Source organism: Bos indicus, chromosome 3, assembly GCF_029378745.1.
Source record: "Bos indicus isolate NIAB-ARS_2022 breed Sahiwal x Tharparkar chromosome 3, NIAB-ARS_B.indTharparkar_mat_pri_1.0, whole genome shotgun sequence".
Classification (NCBI taxonomy): Eukaryota; Metazoa; Chordata; class Mammalia; order Artiodactyla; family Bovidae; genus Bos; species Bos indicus.
The window spans coordinates 86,943,804-86,960,082 of NC_091762.1; the positions used below are offsets into that span (position 1 = coordinate 86,943,804).

The following is a 16,279-nucleotide window of genomic DNA, read 5'->3' on the forward strand; positions in this document are numbered from 1 at the left end:
TCTGCTGCTGCTGCTGCTAAGTCGCTTCAGTCGTGTCCAACTCTGTGCGACCCCACAGACGGCAGCCCACCAGGCTCTGCCATCCCTGGGATTCTCCAGGCAAGAACACTGGAGTGAGTTGCCATTTCCTTCTCCAATGCATAAAAGTGAAAAGTGAAAGTGAAGTCGCTCAGTTGTGTCCGACTCTTAGCGATCCCATGGACTGCAGCCCACCAGGCTCCTCCGTCCATGGGATTTTTCCAGGCAAGAGTACTGGAGTGGGGTGCCACTGCCTTCTCCGATAGCACACAGTAGTGCTCAATAAATATTTGCAGAATAAATGACACCTCCAGCTTATCATCTTCTTCCTAATGGAATCTGTTACTATACACTAAACTTGCAATGTTCTTGCCTTGTTGAGGGGATTAAGATTTGTGGCTCCAAAAGAAATGTTTAGTCACTAAGTTATGTTTGACTCTTTGGTGAGCCTATGGACTGTAGCCTGCCAAGCTCCTCTGTCCATGGGATTTTCCAGGCAAGAATACTGGAGTAGGTTGCCATTTCCTCCTTCAGAGGACCTTCCTGACCCAGGGATGGAATTCATATCTCCTGCACTGGCAGGTGGATTCTTTACCACTGAGCCCCTGGGAAGCCCCCCAAAAGGAACATAAGCCATTAAAATCAGCGATGACACAGAACTCAAGACATGGAAGCAACCTAAATGTCCATCAACAGAGAAATGAATAAAGAAGATGTGGTTCATATATACGATGGAATATTAGTAAAAAAAATTTGCCCCAATAAAAATGGACCTAGAGATTGTCTTACTAAGTGAACTAAGCCAGGCAGAAAAGGACAAAAGATTCCACGTATATTATTGCTTATACATGGAATCTTAAAAAAAAGATGCAAATGTACTTAGATACAAAATAGAAATAGCCCTATAAACACAGAAAACAAACTTACGGTTACCAAAAGGAAAAGTGAGGGAGGGATAAATTAGCGGTTTGGGATTAATATATACACACTACTTCCCCGGTGGCTCAGACAGTAAAGAGTTGGCCTGTAATGTGGGAGACTTGGGTTTGATCCCTGGGTCGGGAAGATCCCCTGGAGAAGGGAATAGCGACACACTCCAGTATTCTTGCCTGGAAAATCCCATGGACCGAGGAGCCTGGTGGGCTACAGTCCATGGGGTCGCTAAGAGCTAGACACAACTCAGTGACTTCACTTTCACTATATATAAAATAACAAACAAGGACCTACACTATAGCACAGGAAACTATACTCAATAATTTTGTACTAACCAATAAGGGAAAAGAGTCTGAAAAAGAACATATATGTGTGTGTGTGTGTATATATATAACTGAATCGCTTTGCTGTACATGTGAAACTAACATAACATTATAAACCAACTATACTTCAATTTTTTAAAAAAGATTTTTTGTGTAGATAACAAGGAGTGATTGGTATAAAGTGTTCAGCATGATACCTGGAACAGAATTAGTGCCCAAGAAATGTTAGTTGCCATCATCATTACTATTACTGCTAATATTACTATTAATTATTAATGATTACTGTTATTATTACTATTACTAATAAGAGTGGTAACTATTATTACTGTTGCTGCTGTTGTTGTTTTTATTAATTTGACTACGGGAAAACCATCTCAGGGAATGTGAGCGACTTAGAGAAAAGGAAACAATACAACGGCTCTCAAGCCCTTGAGCTCCTTAAGTTTTTGAGAACAAGACAGGTCAGGGTGTATTTTATGTCACCCTTTGCCCCAGACCATTGCTTCTCAAAATCTTACATAGAAAGAACCCTAACCAGAAAAGAAGTGAATATTCCCCATGAGGCACCTCCCTTACTGACTCTGACTTTTCAACATTCTATCTTAAAAATTCATTCTCCTCCATAATCTACTCATTTTTGTTACTGTTATCAGTGCAATCGCCATAGGAATCACAGTGCTTACTCATTTCCAGGCACTGTTATGACATTTTGTATGCATTAACTCATTTAATCCTCACAGCGACCCAATGCAGATAGGTACAGTCATCATTCCCATTTTACAGATGATGAAACTCAAGCAAGAAACCGAAAGTAATTTTTTCAAGATGACAAGCTAATAAATGTTGGAACTGGGATGTCAATCCAGGCAGTCCAGCTCTAGAATCTGTGCTCTCTGGTGTGTTACTTCTCCAATATAAACACGCTTCCCTCCTTCAACCTCACACAGCGATGAGCTATGAGCAGACATGTCATGCTTATCCCACGGCTTCTGACACGTGGCCACGTGGCCATGCCCCTTGTGAGAAGAAGGGCCTAAGACCAATAGTGTTATCCAGGTTTACTCTAGAAGCATAGCCTCAAGAAGGAAAATGCCCAGAGCACTCACATGGCTGAAGGGGCTCAAAGAGATAATGTGGTGGCTGCCACTGCAAGATGATTAAAAATCCAACATTAAACCAAGCTGTACTTAGAGCAGACCTGTTTTAAAGTAGCTTTTCATCAGGGGATTATATTTTCTTCTTGACAATTTCCTTAATGGCAAGAAAGACTCTATGTTGGAAGGACAAAGGAGACCCAAGGGCAAAGAGTAGAGGATTCTCACCAAGGCAAGGGCTGGGAGGGGGAGGGAGGAAGAAAGTTAAACAGGCAGAAGAAAAGACACGCCTCCCTTTTATTCCTATATCATGCTCCAGTGCTGCCCACCCCCAGCCTCCTCTCCCTGCCTTCTTCTCTGGGGGGACTAACAGCAGCCCTGAGCTCATGAAAGTTTAAACAGACTGATCAATACGGACAGAATGGTGAATTGTCCATCTGCAAATTACCAAGCCCATCATGAATATTTAAGGAACTAAACCAGAAACAGGGAGAAGACAGAATCCAGGTCTTTATTTTTCCCTCTGGAAAAATAAAAAGACAAAAACATCTCTGTCGTTCCTGATTACTGGGATATAAAACCAGTCAAGCGAAACTAAAGGGAACAATTCTCACCCAGCATCACTTTTTTCCAAGTCAGCAAGCTGACTGCAAATAAAGGCCCCTCAAGAAAAATGCCTACCTGCTACAACTCAGAGATGCACTGGTCTTGCTCGACTTTCTTCCTTTCTCAGAGCCCACCTTGCCTTTGCATATGTTGCTCCCTCTGAACAAGAGAGGTTCCCCTCACTTGTCCACTTGGAAGGCAGGACAGTCCAGTGACTCAGGGTGCAGCACTGGAATCAGACTGCTTAGGTTCCAGCCCTGCCTTTCCTACTTACTAACTGCATGAGCATGGGGAAGTTACCTAATCTTTCTGTGCCTCTGTTTCTGCCTCAATGAAATGAGGGTGTTAATAGCACTGCCTCTATTCAGCCATTGCAAGGATTCTCCTCTATGATGCAGGTTAACCTATTTTACACAGAACTGGGCACACCTGAAGGCACCGTAGAGGTGAGCTCTGGTGATCAGTGACGTCTTCACATCCAGTCACACCCAACCAAATCCTCTGACTGCATGCTCCGAGTCCTCCACCGTCTACCCTGAGCCCCTCTGGCTTGGCCCCATCCTCAGCTCCAGCCACAGTCACTTTGTTCCCACACCTCTTATGTCATATCCCTGCTGACTGTTGGTCTCTGTCACAGACTCTGAGCTCCCAAAAGGCAAAGCCAGTGTCTAAAGTTACCCGTACGTTGTCCCTGGTACCAGATGGACACACTAGAGACACTCAGTGGAGGGGCGGGGGGAAGGAAGCACGTGCAAGGATAGAATGCCAGAGTCAGGGCCATACCTTTGAGACAACGCAGCATGCGGCCCAGATGTCCTCGGACGACTGCTCATGGTGGTTGAACTGAGGCTCCCATTGATTGATGGGCTGGTCTGCAAAAGCCAAGAGGGTGCCCCTCTGGTCCACAAGGGCTGCTCGGACACTGCCGGTCCCCACATCCATGCCCACATAGTAGCTCCTGGGTTCATTTCCACCGGGCATTGTTATCCCTCCACCTGTGGGGTCAAAGGCCAAACCACGTGAAGACCAAGCGGGTCTGCAAAGTCGAGCACGGGAACATCTTGAAAGTGGAAATGAAGGGGCACAGCTGACGAACTGGATGATTATTCATTAATCCAAGAAAGATGCTCATTGCTGCCAGTGTGCGAGCAGGCACTGAGGTAGGTGGTGGGTGAACAGGCAGATGTGGCCTCAGACATGGAGTTTCTGTTCTCTGGAGGGAGTCAGATGATGAGCATTTACAAGCTTCACCATTATTCAAGCAAAGTCATGATATCGGATGAAAAGTGCAATGAAGAAAAACAAAAGGTTGTAGAACTGAGAATCTGGAAGCAACAGGTACACATTTTCTCCTCAATGAATTTGAATCAAAAGGGCAATGGCCATGGTGCTAAAAAGGAACTCACCTACCTGGTCAGCCATTCATTGAAAAAACTATCTACTGAGCACCTATCACGTGCCAATAAGCACTCTAAACAGTACATGAGTGAGTGAGTGATCACTCAGTCGTGTCTGACTCTTTGCAACCCCATGGACTGCAGTCTACCAGGCTCCTCCATCCATGGGATCTTCCAGGCAAGAGTACTGGAGTGGGTTGCCATTTCCTTCTCCAGGGAATCTTCCTGACCCAGGGATCGAACCTGGGTCACCCGCATTGTAGGCAGATGCTTTACCATCTGAGCTACCAGGGAAGTCATAGAGGCCCTCTACTCACTGTGATGCTACAAGGTGAGATTGTTTTTATTCCAGTTTTATTAAAGTATAATTGACATACAGAACTATTGTTCAAGGTACACAGCATAAAGCTTACATACCTTAAGAAATGATTATCACAATACATCTAGTAAAAATCTATCATCTCATACAGATTGAAAAGCAAAGAAACAGAAAAATATTTGTGTCATGAGGTCTCGTAGGATCTACTCTCTTAACAACTTTCATATACAAATACAGCAGGGTTAATTATATTTATCACATTGTACATTATATTCCTAGTATTCATTTATCACTGGAAGTTTTGTACCTTTTGCCTACTTTCATCCAATTCCCCCCTCACCCTGACGGTGAGTGTCTATTTTATAGGCGATTAAGATGAGACTCCAAGGAATATGTAAATTTTCTCTTAATGCTAGGTCCATACACTTATGAACAGTAAACGGAAGTTGCAATAATCATGCACATTATACTGACGGGCAAAAAGGTTTCGGAAATGAAGAGATGAGGCAGCACGACTGCAGAGCAGCCTGAACCCACAATCCCACACCTGTACATTCTCTTTTCCTTGGTAACAGCTCACAGCACAGATTCAGAGAAGAGGCAAATACACTGCAGGCCGTGTCGTGAACTGACTGGGACTGGGAAGGAGCCTCGAGGGAGACAGGATCAGGAATTTGTTAGACAATCTGTTTTCTTTACAGACGCCTTGCGAGTTACAAGGAAACCTGACCAGCGAACACTCCAGGAATTCCTTGGCCTTCACTGCTGCTCTGGGTCCCTTTGCTCAGATTAGCCCCTAGGACGCAGACATCTCACAGAGGCTTTCATTTTTCCAGACTGGTGTTTTAAAGAATAAGAACAAGCCCCCAAGATATTTATGCTGGAGAACGTGCTACAGCCCCCTAGGTGAGCTCAGGGTAGCCTCAGCGCCCAGGGTCTAATTTCAACCACAGCAGTGTTCTGTATTCTTTCACTTCAAAGAGGTAATGTTTCCTCGGCAAGATCATACTTGGGGATTCAAAAACGAAGTCAGCCAGCAGGTGTTCCGTTAAGGTTTCCTGGGTATTTATCCCAGTTAAAAATGGCTTCGTTAAACATGATGGCTTCTGACTTGCTCACAATGATCCCCCAACAGCATGTGGCCCCTATGGTTCATGAGCAGCTGGAGAGGCGAAGGTGGAAGCTGGAGTACGAACAAGGGCTACCCTCCTCTGAGCTTCAGAGAACAACTCCAAGGCTCCGGCCTAACTGCTTTCTCATCTCCTCGCCCACACGATCAGTGGCACCAGTTTTCAAAACATGCATTCCTTCAAACACCCAAAAGGGATATTTTTTCTTCAAGCCATTACTCGAAGGAAACTGAAAACTGAAATAGATCAAAGCACAGCAGCGCTGTGTCAAGCAAAGATCATCCTTGCCTGGCCCTCGACCCTCCCCCAACAGTGACTCTGCTGAGTTCTTCCTAAGGACTGAAAACCATTGGCTGAGGCCCTCGGCACAGCATCCCAGGCCCTCCAGGATCTGCCCTCTGCCTCCTATCCAGCCACATCTACTACAGTCCTGCCTGTTCTCACATCAGGCTTCAGACACATTGAACCCTCACAGGTTCCCAGGTGCACCACACCACTACAGGACTGTCTCCACTTCATGCTTCTCTTTCCTTCCAACTTCCTTTCTCTCTTCTGTGCATCAGTTCAGTTCAGTCGCTCAGTCGTGTCTGAATCTTTGCAACCCCATGGACTGCAGCATGCCAGGCCTCCCTGTCCATCACCAACTCACGGGGTTTACTCAAACTCATGTCCATGGAGTCGGTGATACCATCCAACCATCTCATCCTCTGTCATCCCCTTCTCCTCCTGCCTTCAATCTTTCCCATGATCAGAGTCTTTTCTGATGAGTCAGGTGGCCAAAGCATTGGAGCTTCAGCTTCAGCATCAGTCCTTCCAATGAATATTCAGGACTGATTTCCTCTAGGATGGACTGGTTGGATCTCCTTGCAGTCCAAGGGACTCTCAAGAGTCTTCTCCAACACCACAGTTCAAAAGCATCAATTCTTCAGCGCTCAGCTCTCTTTATAGTCCAACTCTCACATCCATACATGACTACTGTAAAAATCACAGCTTTGACTAGAAGGGCCGTTGTTGGCATCTCTGCTTTTTAATATGCTGCCTGCTGACTTTCACGTTAAGATCTTGCTCAACCAACACTTTTTTCTTAATTTGTTTGGCTGTTCTGTGGCACATAGGATCTTTGCTGCCATGTGTGGGATCTTCACTGAGGCATGTGGGATATAGTTCCCAGACCAGAGATTGGACCTGGGTTCCTTCCCCTGGAAGCACAGAGTCTTAATCACTGCACCACCAGAGAATCCCAACCATCACCTCTTGCCTCTCTCCATGCCCCAGCGCCACCAGAGTACTGTGTCCCTTCTTTCTTTTAAACTTTTTAAAAATCACTCTGACCGAATTTTTGGCTTCTGTGTTCACCTCCCTCACTGGCCTGAACCTGAAGAAAGGAACTGATTGATTTCTATATCCTCAGCTCCTACAAGTGCCTGTATACCCAAACACTGTCTGGTACATAATAGTTCTCACTAAGTTCTTATGGAATGAACACCTAAATCAGTGAATCAACAAAAAAAAATAAGGATGAACAGGTTCATGCTTTAATGCTTTAATAGTTCAGATTCCTAGGTTTGGATTTATCTGCACTAGTGTTTTGCCTTGATTCTAATATCTGTATGCTTCATTCATCCAATTAATAAATATTTACTGGATGCTTACAACCACATTTTATTAATTCTAAGGTACTCATTTCTTTTCACATTTAGCTTCTCTGAAATCAGTGACTTAAAAACCAATGGCAACCAGGAACATCTTTCTTAGTGATATATGAAATAATGAGGCATGTTGCAATCAGTGACTGATATTAGAAGAAATGCAGATTGTGCCAGGCATCAGACACCCTGCTAGGAACTGAGGATACAGTGAAGGGCAAAACAGGGCAGTGCCATGGCTTATATCTTCCTAGATTTCTTTATCTGCAGAGGAAGAAGACTGACTAGGCTGGCCGCTCCACCGCCCCCAAATGACCACAGGCCTCCACTTGCTGAACTCAGGACTGCCTCTCTTAGCGTCCCACTGTCACCACTTGGAAGGACCCAAGGACGCTGCCCTCCAACACTGATCCTGGCAAGTCAACAACTCTGTCCTTGACTAGAGCTTTTCAAAACTATTCTAAACACTGCAGGGAGAAACAAGGGGAAAGAAATAGGAAATGAAGAGTCCATGCAAACATTCTGGCTTACACAGACCTGGCCAGCCACCCAAGCTTCTCTCTACTCCTACCAGAGCCAGTGACAAAAGAGGCCCCCAGGGGGCTGGCCCAGCTCCTCAGGCCTGGTTCCTTCACTTGCGACTGTCTTCTTCTGCATGGAATATCTCATCTCACCACCCACCAGACATCCTGATTCAGTCCAGTAAAATCCAAAGAGGCAAATTTCCACTCTGTAGCTGACTCAGGGCTTACCCTGGCTCTGGGTTTTGGACCTATTTCTTGGCTAAAGAGGAAAGAGCCCATCCTTCCGGAGAACCCTCCCCCTCCACTCTGACTTGTATGGAGACTGGAGCTTTGCCATTAGAGAGTTAACTCCAGGGCTGCCTGGACCACAGCGGTACCCCTAGTGCCAGCCCAGTGTCTGGCACATGGCACAAACTCACCATGTCCCTGAGACTCAGAGCAAACTCTTAAAACCCACCTTCAGGTAAAATTTACTGTGTATCTGATGCTTTACTAAGCAGCTTGCTTACATTTTTAAATCCACTTTTTGTCCTGATATCAACCCTTGAAGAGAATTACTAGGACCATTCCCATTTTACTGATGAGGGAAAACAAGTCCTAGACTAGTCAAGTAACTTGCTCACGTACGTTATATAAATACCAAGTGATAGAGGTGAGAGCAGTCTCGATCCCTCTGCTACCAAATCCCTAACCGTTCTTGGAATGCCATGCTAACAGGTTCATGCGTGCTAAGTTGCTTCGGTCGTGTCTGGCTCTGCGACCCCATGGATTGTATGTAGCCCATCAGGCTCCTCTGTCCATAGGGACTCTCCAGGTGAGAATACTAGCGTGGGTTGCCGTGCCCTCCTCCAGGAGATCTTCCCAACTCAGGGATAGAACCCACCTCTCTTATGTCTCCTGCACTGGCAGGTGGGTTCTTTACCACCAGTGCCACCTAGGAAGCCCCATGCTGCAGGATACCCTCCACGTAGTTAACGCACGTTTGCCAAGGACTCTGCCTACTCTGTACCCTGTTCTTGTTGTTTAGTCGCTAAGTTGTGTCTGACTCTTTTGTGACCCTGTGAGATGCAGCCCACCAGGCTCCTCTGTTCATGACAAGAATACTGGAGTGGATTTCCTTCTCCGGGGGATCTTCCTGACCTAGGGCTCAAAGCCATGTGCCTACTCTGTCTACAACTGGTTTACTCAGAACTCAGGCTGCCCACCTTCAGAGACTGGCCCTTCCCCAATACCAGGTGGCCTCTCTCTGGTAAAACTATCCATTTCTAGACTGTATGACTGAGATATCAGTCCAAAAGAGAGTCAAACCCATGGGAACAAGGGCATCATACCTTCTCTTTGTTGTTCACACACACACACCCCAGTTCATGTTTTTGTAAGAAATAGATCCTAATTAAATATTTCAGGTTCACTACGTTTCCTATTACTATAGTTTTAAGTGATCTCTTTATGATTGTTTCCACACCTGGATCTTGAGAAGTTCAAGCTCTAGGGCAGCTTCCCTGAAACTTGACCCTGTGAGTTATAAAAACTCTGCCAGAGGATTTTCTGCACTCAGATTCCTAGTCTCCCCTCCGTGCCCTTTGTTCCTGGGTCATAAGTACTCTCTGATGTGTCCTAGACTCCAAACTACATTCCAGTTCCTCTTGGCCTCAGAGAATAAAGTAACTGCAAAATGGAAAACATTATTCCCTTTTATAATTTGCTTTAAAAAAAAAAAAAAGGATTAGGATCCTCCTGCATGCTTGGCACTTTTACACATTTGTTCATCTCTTCCAACTGAAATGCATTCAAGCTGGGGAACCTACCACCATTTTATACCTTGTTGGGATAGGAAAATTTGCCCCAAGTCACACAAAGAGTAAACAGCAGCAGCATCTGCATTTGAACCCTGGCCTCTTAAGGCAACTTTAGGGCTCTTTCCAACCTAAAAGTGAAAACCGAATCCTTCAACAACAGTGCCAACAACAAAGGCAGCAACAACTGGCACTTATTAGGCTCTGCTCTGCAAATCATCCACCTGATTCTGTGATTTCACTTGTAACAATCCCGTGAGGTTGCCACTGTGAGCTCATTTCCCAGTTAGAGAGACTGAGGTTCTCAGCAATAAGGCAGTTTAAGGTCACAGAGCACACCACCAAAGGAGCTGGGTTTTGTCCAGGTCACAATGGTGTGGCTTTAAACCCCAACAGATGAATGCTGAGAGTCAGAAAGTTGATCCCACTTCATTCATTTGAGGCAGAGATAAATTCTCTAAAAAGAAAGACAACTAATAAGGAATATGGGGTATCCGACTCTCTGTGACCTCATGGGCTGTAGCCCACCAGGCTGCTTTGTCCATGGCGATAATCCAGGCAAGAATACTGGAGTGGGTTGCCATGGCCTCCTCCAGGGGATCTTCTCAACCCAGGTATCGAACCCAGGTCTTCTTCATTGCAGGCAGATTCTTTACCATCTGAGCCACCAGGGAAGCCCACTAAAAAAGAAACACAACTAACAGGGAATATGGGGTGGCTGGTCAGACAAGAGAATTAAGAGCATAGACTGTGGAAGCCAAGAGAAAGAAAAGCTACAGAGAGAAATTCAAGCTGGCTGCACACATGTCCCAGGCCTTACCTAACTTCTCAGTCTACAAGAGGCTCCAAAGGGCAGAACAGCTTCCCAGCCAATTGCCAGCATTGACTGAACTGGTTTTTAGCCTCTGTTCATGATCAAAAGACCGCTCTTATGATAAATATTTATATGGTGCATTAAATAATAGCCTGTACAAATATTATTAGAAATGTGCCACAGGAAACCACAGGCTTCACAGCTGATTCCTCAGCAAACGTGAAAGCTGCTCAAAGGCAGTGTGAGAAAAGGAGACAGAGTCAGGGACATGGAGGCTGTTCTCTGCATAACTGTCCCAAAAATTCTCAAAAGGGGTCATGCTACACATAATCGTGCTGAAAACCACTCTGTGGGGTTGTCTCTTATATTTATTTGCTTCCTTCTTTTCCCCTAAATGACTAAAGAGCAGAACACTAGTCCCTAAGACTGCAACCCTCCAGAGTGGATAAGCTTACCTGCAGTTCTACTTCTTAGTGGGCCACTCCTCCAGGACAAACTTGAGGACAGTGGCTACAGATACAGTGTCCCAGGGACCTGGGAGTGAGCTTAATATCCTCTCTTGACTTTGATCTTTGGTCTTGGCTGGGAGTTCAAGTACACAAGTCACACACAAATTTCTTTTTTTTAGTTATAATATAATCAGGGGGTTGGGAGATTTGGGAAGAAAAAGATAAGCAATGAGTATGCTGCTCCACTTCAGTCTCCTTAACAGAAAGAATTAAATACCACTTAAAGCAATTCTCCCATGCTCTAAAATGGAGAGAAAATTTGGCAGGGGAAGGAAAGAGCTAATCTGGCAATAATACCTGGTTCTCCATCAGCTTTACCAAAAATATACATGGGAGAACAAGTACAGCTTCTTGACAGGTACTTCTCCTCTTAAAGTGAAAGGCTGTCTCCCGCAGCTCCAATCTTGCTATATGCTTTGAAAGATTAACTAAGATTGTAGAACCAGGGGGCCCAGCACAGCGCCTGGTATTAATACATGGTATGCTCAGTAACAGCTTCCCTAGTGGCTCAGATGGTAAAGAATCTGCCTACAATATGGGAGACCCAGCTTTGACCTCCGGATTGGGAAGATCCCCTGGAGAAGGGAATGGCCACCCACTCCAGTATTCTTGCCTGGAGAATTCCATGGACAGAGGAGCTTGGCAGGCTACAGTCATAGGATCACAGAGAGTCAGACATGACTGAGTGGCTAACACACACACACACACACACACAAACACACTCAGTAAACAGCAGCAATTATTAGGACTATTAAGATATGCCAACCTTCTCTTTCATGACCAAATCATCCCTGAACATCTGCAGGGATGTTTAGTATGCATGATCTATACCTAGGTATTCACACCATGTCTAACAGCTCAAATTCCAGTAAACAAATGTAAAGTGCTTTCTCTGGGTCAGGACACTAGGAATAGGAAGCTGAAAAATATATCATTTCTGATTTTAAATAGTTGACAATTTAGTGTAAGAATCTTATTTTTGAAAGTCAAACAGTGATGCCTCAAGTTGTGCCTAGTTTATGTACTTGAAGCACAACTAATGCACCTGGTAATATTGCACGTGGCAGTAAGGGGGCTCCATTTGCCAGCGGAACCTCGGCTATACTCTTGAAGCCAAGCGTCTTGTTCCAACTCCACCTTCCTTGGCAGAATATGGAGATGTAAGTTGATAAAATAAGTACCGGGTTACTGTTTTCATCAGTCTTCCAAGCACTAGATCAGAAGCCCAGTATTTTTCAAGATGTTTAGGATCTTCATGCTTTGGACTGAGCCCATCTTTAAAGACAAATCTGAGATGACTGGATGAGGGGTATGGAATTAAATCAGACAGAAGAAAAGCTGGCTGTCATCTTAGATTCAAAGTTGGATTCCAACAGGTAGAACAGGCAAACTTAAGGAAGCCTCGTGCATGCCTCACAATGTGGTGGTCACGGGGATCAACACTGAGGCGATCCTGGGCCGTGGCCAAAACCCACCACCGTCCAAAAGCCACACAGGCAATGCTCAATGGATGACACAGAGAAAATACAAAACCCAGCCATGCTGAGGCCAAATGCACGGTATAAGTCCTAACAAAATCATGGGTGGAAAATCTGACGCATCAAATGACATCCCCAAACTCCCAAAACAAACATTGCCTGAGAGTAAATTAAACTCTGGATCTCCCATGTCCTCTTCTATAAAACCTCACTTACACTCCCTTCTCTTCAATCCTTGTGATCCAATAAAGCAGCTCCCTACTTGTTAAAATGCCTTCCAAGCCCTTTAAAATGCCCTACCAAGCTATTCTCTCTGCAGAGACGGGGAGAGGGGGAACCCACATTTATGACACCCACCCTTCCCCCACTTACAGGGGGAAGACACTGAAATCCTGAGGGGAACAAAATCCAGTGGATGGTCACAAAGCTGAAGATTAAGGAGGCTGTATTCAATTTCAGGTTTGTCTAGGCCAGAACAGGACTCTTATCTATCCCTGAAATGACTTGACTTTTCCCACCTCCCAACCAAGTTGCTTTCATCCTTAGCATACTCAGAACACAATTCCAAGTCAGTTCATCCTGTGAAAACTTCTCAGACACTCAACCATCAGAAACGCCTCCTCCATGCTCTGATTAATGACAACCCTATGTCACTATACAGGCTACTATGAGAAGCATTAGATATTGAGAATGTTCTGCCCTCTACTTCCTTCTGCCTAGAGGGAAACATGCCATGTGTCCTGCAGTAATAGGGAATTCTTGGGCTGGGAGGGAGGAGGAAATTATTAATGTATAAAATAGTCGAATACCTTTTAAAATAAAAAGCATCTAAAAACTCTCCATCCCTGGAGAGGTCTAGAAGCACAGTCAGCAAGCCTTTCTTCTGTATGAAGCACTGCACCCCTTCCCAGGGCATTCTTCCTCCTGACCTGCAGCCCACTTCTGCACACACAGGCATGGAGGAGAGAAGTATTGGGTACAGCAACAAAATCCAGTCCCTGCACCATCTTGCAAAACTCTGCCCTCAAAGACAATGCCCAGCCTGAGGATGGCTGAGGTTTCTACCCTACTCTTTTGGCTTTTTTTTTCCCCTTTTTAAAGAAATTCTATTATTTTTTTCCTATTATTTTACTAATATAAACATTTTTATGTTATTATTATATAGTATATATTATTAATATATAGTAATGTATTTTTACTTACTGCTAACAATTACTGACCATTTGTTAATTGGAAGATAACTACTTTACAATGTTGTGTTCGTTTTTGTGTACAACGTGCTGCTCTACGATGCCCCCCTACCCTATTTATGAAGAATGGCTAGGTGGCTTCAAGGCCCCACGTGAAAGGCCGAAAGAATGAGTTACTGGAAGATTACTGAACAGTGTGCCTTTCCAGAAACAGGCCCTGTTAAAATTATCACGAGCTGCAGGGTAAGCTTCAACACCAGCAATGCTGCTTCTGTCCAAAGTGAAGGCCAAGTTCTTTATCTGGCCCACAAGGAACTCAAAGCTCCTGCTCCTGCCCAAACCACTAACCCCAGTGCCCAACCTCATCTCTGATCACAACTCCTAATATGCCAACCTTACAACATTACTAGCAATCCCGCAAATAAAAGTTTGCTGCCTTTGTTCATGTGATGCAAAAAATACAAACTTGCAGTTCATAGAAAAAGATATTCAATCCATACATTGACCCTTTAACCTCACAAAAAATGGAGGGAAATGCAAATCAAAACAACATTGATATACAATTTTACACCTTAAAAAAATGGGCAGAAAATGAAAACACTGATAATATCCATTTTGGGCAAGTGCTTGGGGACACAAGCAGTTTCAGATACTTTTAGCAGGAGAATAATTGGTTCATCCTCCTTTAGAACTATTTGGCAATATCTATCTGTTTTCCAAATCTACCTCTTTACCCAAGAGCTGTAACTTCTAAGAATTTACCTTCTAAGAACTGATGATTGGCTCATCTAAAAGATATATAAAAAAATGCACATTTCAGATTTATTTTTTAAAGGCAAGGGCACACTCACAAAAACCCTGGAAACAAATTCAATATTCATCTATAGTGCCTGCATGCTAAGTCGCTTAGTTGTGTCTGTCTGACTCTTTGCAACCTCACGGACTGTAGACCACCAGGCTCCTCTATCCAAGGGATTCTCCAATCAAGAATACTGGAGTGTGTTGTCATGCCCTCCTCCAGGGGATCTTCCCAACCCAGGGATCAAACCCACATCTCCTGCAGCTCCTGCACTGCAGCTGGATTCTTTACCACTGAACCACTAGGGAAGCCCCATTCATTTATAGGGGCCTTGCTAAAACTGATACAGAAGCAGTTGTTAAAAATGAGACATAGCTAAAGAAAACTGCTAATTACGTGTTATTGAGTAAAAGAGCAAATTCTTAGACACTACAATATGACTGCATTTGTAAGAACTCTGTAAAGAGGAAACCACATCAGTGGTTCTCAAACTGTGAGCTTCAGAAAATCAGCATCAGCACCACCAAGCAATGTGTTAGAAACGCAAACTCTCAGGCTCCAACCCAGACCTACTAATGCAGAAACTCTAGGGAGTACGGTTCACAGTCTGTGCTATTAAAACCCTTCAGACTACCCTGAATGCTGCTGCTGCTGCTGCTGCTGCTAAGTCGCTTCAGTCATGTCTGACTCTGTGTGACCCCATAGACGGCAGCCCACCAGGCTCCACCGTCCCTGGGATTCTCCGGGCAAGGACATTGGAGTGGGTTGGCATTTCCTTCTCCAATGCATGAAAGTGAAAAGTGAAAGTGAAGTCGCTCAGTCGTGTCTGACTCTTAGCAACCCCATGGACTGCAGCCCACTAGGCTCCTCTGTCCATGGGATTTTCCAGGCAAGAGTACTGGAATGGGGTACCATTGCCTTCTCCGAAACTGTGTAAGGACCTAACATACAAAACTTCAGGAAGAATATGCAAAAGCCTGCTTACTGCAGTGACATCTACAGAAAGAAGTACAGTGGAAGCATGGAGGGCAATTTTTAACCTCCCCTCTCTGTGCTGTTTGAATTTTCACAATAGGCAGCTACTATTGTAATTATAAGAAAGATTCTTGTACTGGGTTGAAATCTACTTTATGTGGCTTCCACCCTCTAGTCCACATTTTTATCCCATGGGATCATCCAAACCACCTAATCTCTCTTAAGTGAGCTAGCCCTTGGATATGCAGCCCTTAGATATGCAGATGACACCACCCTTATGGCAGAAAGTGAAGAACTAAAGAGCCTCTTGATGAAAGTGAAAGAGGAGAATGAGAAAGCTGGCTTAAAACTCAACATTCAGAAAACTAAGATCGTGGCATCTAGTCTCATCACTTCATGGCAGATAGATGGGGAAACAATGGAAACAGTGACAGATTTCATTTTGGGGGGCTCCAAAATCATTGCAGATGGTGACTGTAGCCATGAAATTAAGACACTTGCTCCTTGGAAGAAAAGCTGTGACCTACCTAGACAGCATATTAAAAAGCAGAGACATTATTTGCCAACAAAGGTCCATCTAGTCAAAGCTATGGTTTTTCCAATAGTCATGTATGGATATAAGATTTGGACTATAAAGAAAGCTGAGCGCTAAAGAATGGATGCTTTTGAACTGTGGTGTTAGAGAAGACTCTTGAGAGTCCCTTGGACTGTAAGAGATCCAACCAGTT

The 16,279-nt window shown here is 44.5% G+C and overlaps 1 protein-coding gene across 7 annotated transcripts in view; it reads right to left on the reverse strand.

The window, feature by feature from the left end:
* Positions 1-16,279, reverse strand: part of FGGY (FGGY carbohydrate kinase domain containing) — a 525,569-nt gene that overhangs the window by 493,407 nt on the left and 15,883 nt on the right. For 5 of the 7 annotated variants that reach the window (XR_011564145.1, XM_070780298.1, XM_019957367.2 and 2 more), the window contains exon 2: positions 3,758-3,969. Coding sequence is in view for 6 of the 7 variants with exons in the window: in XM_019957367.2 (XP_019812926.2) it covers positions 3,758-3,955 (198 nt within the window). In the remaining variant the exon portion in view is untranslated. Of the gene's footprint in view, positions 1-3,757; positions 3,970-10,606; positions 10,630-11,055; positions 11,203-16,279 lie in introns of those variants that run through there. The other 2 variants (XM_019957368.2, XM_070780294.1) reach the window with 2 other exon arrangements.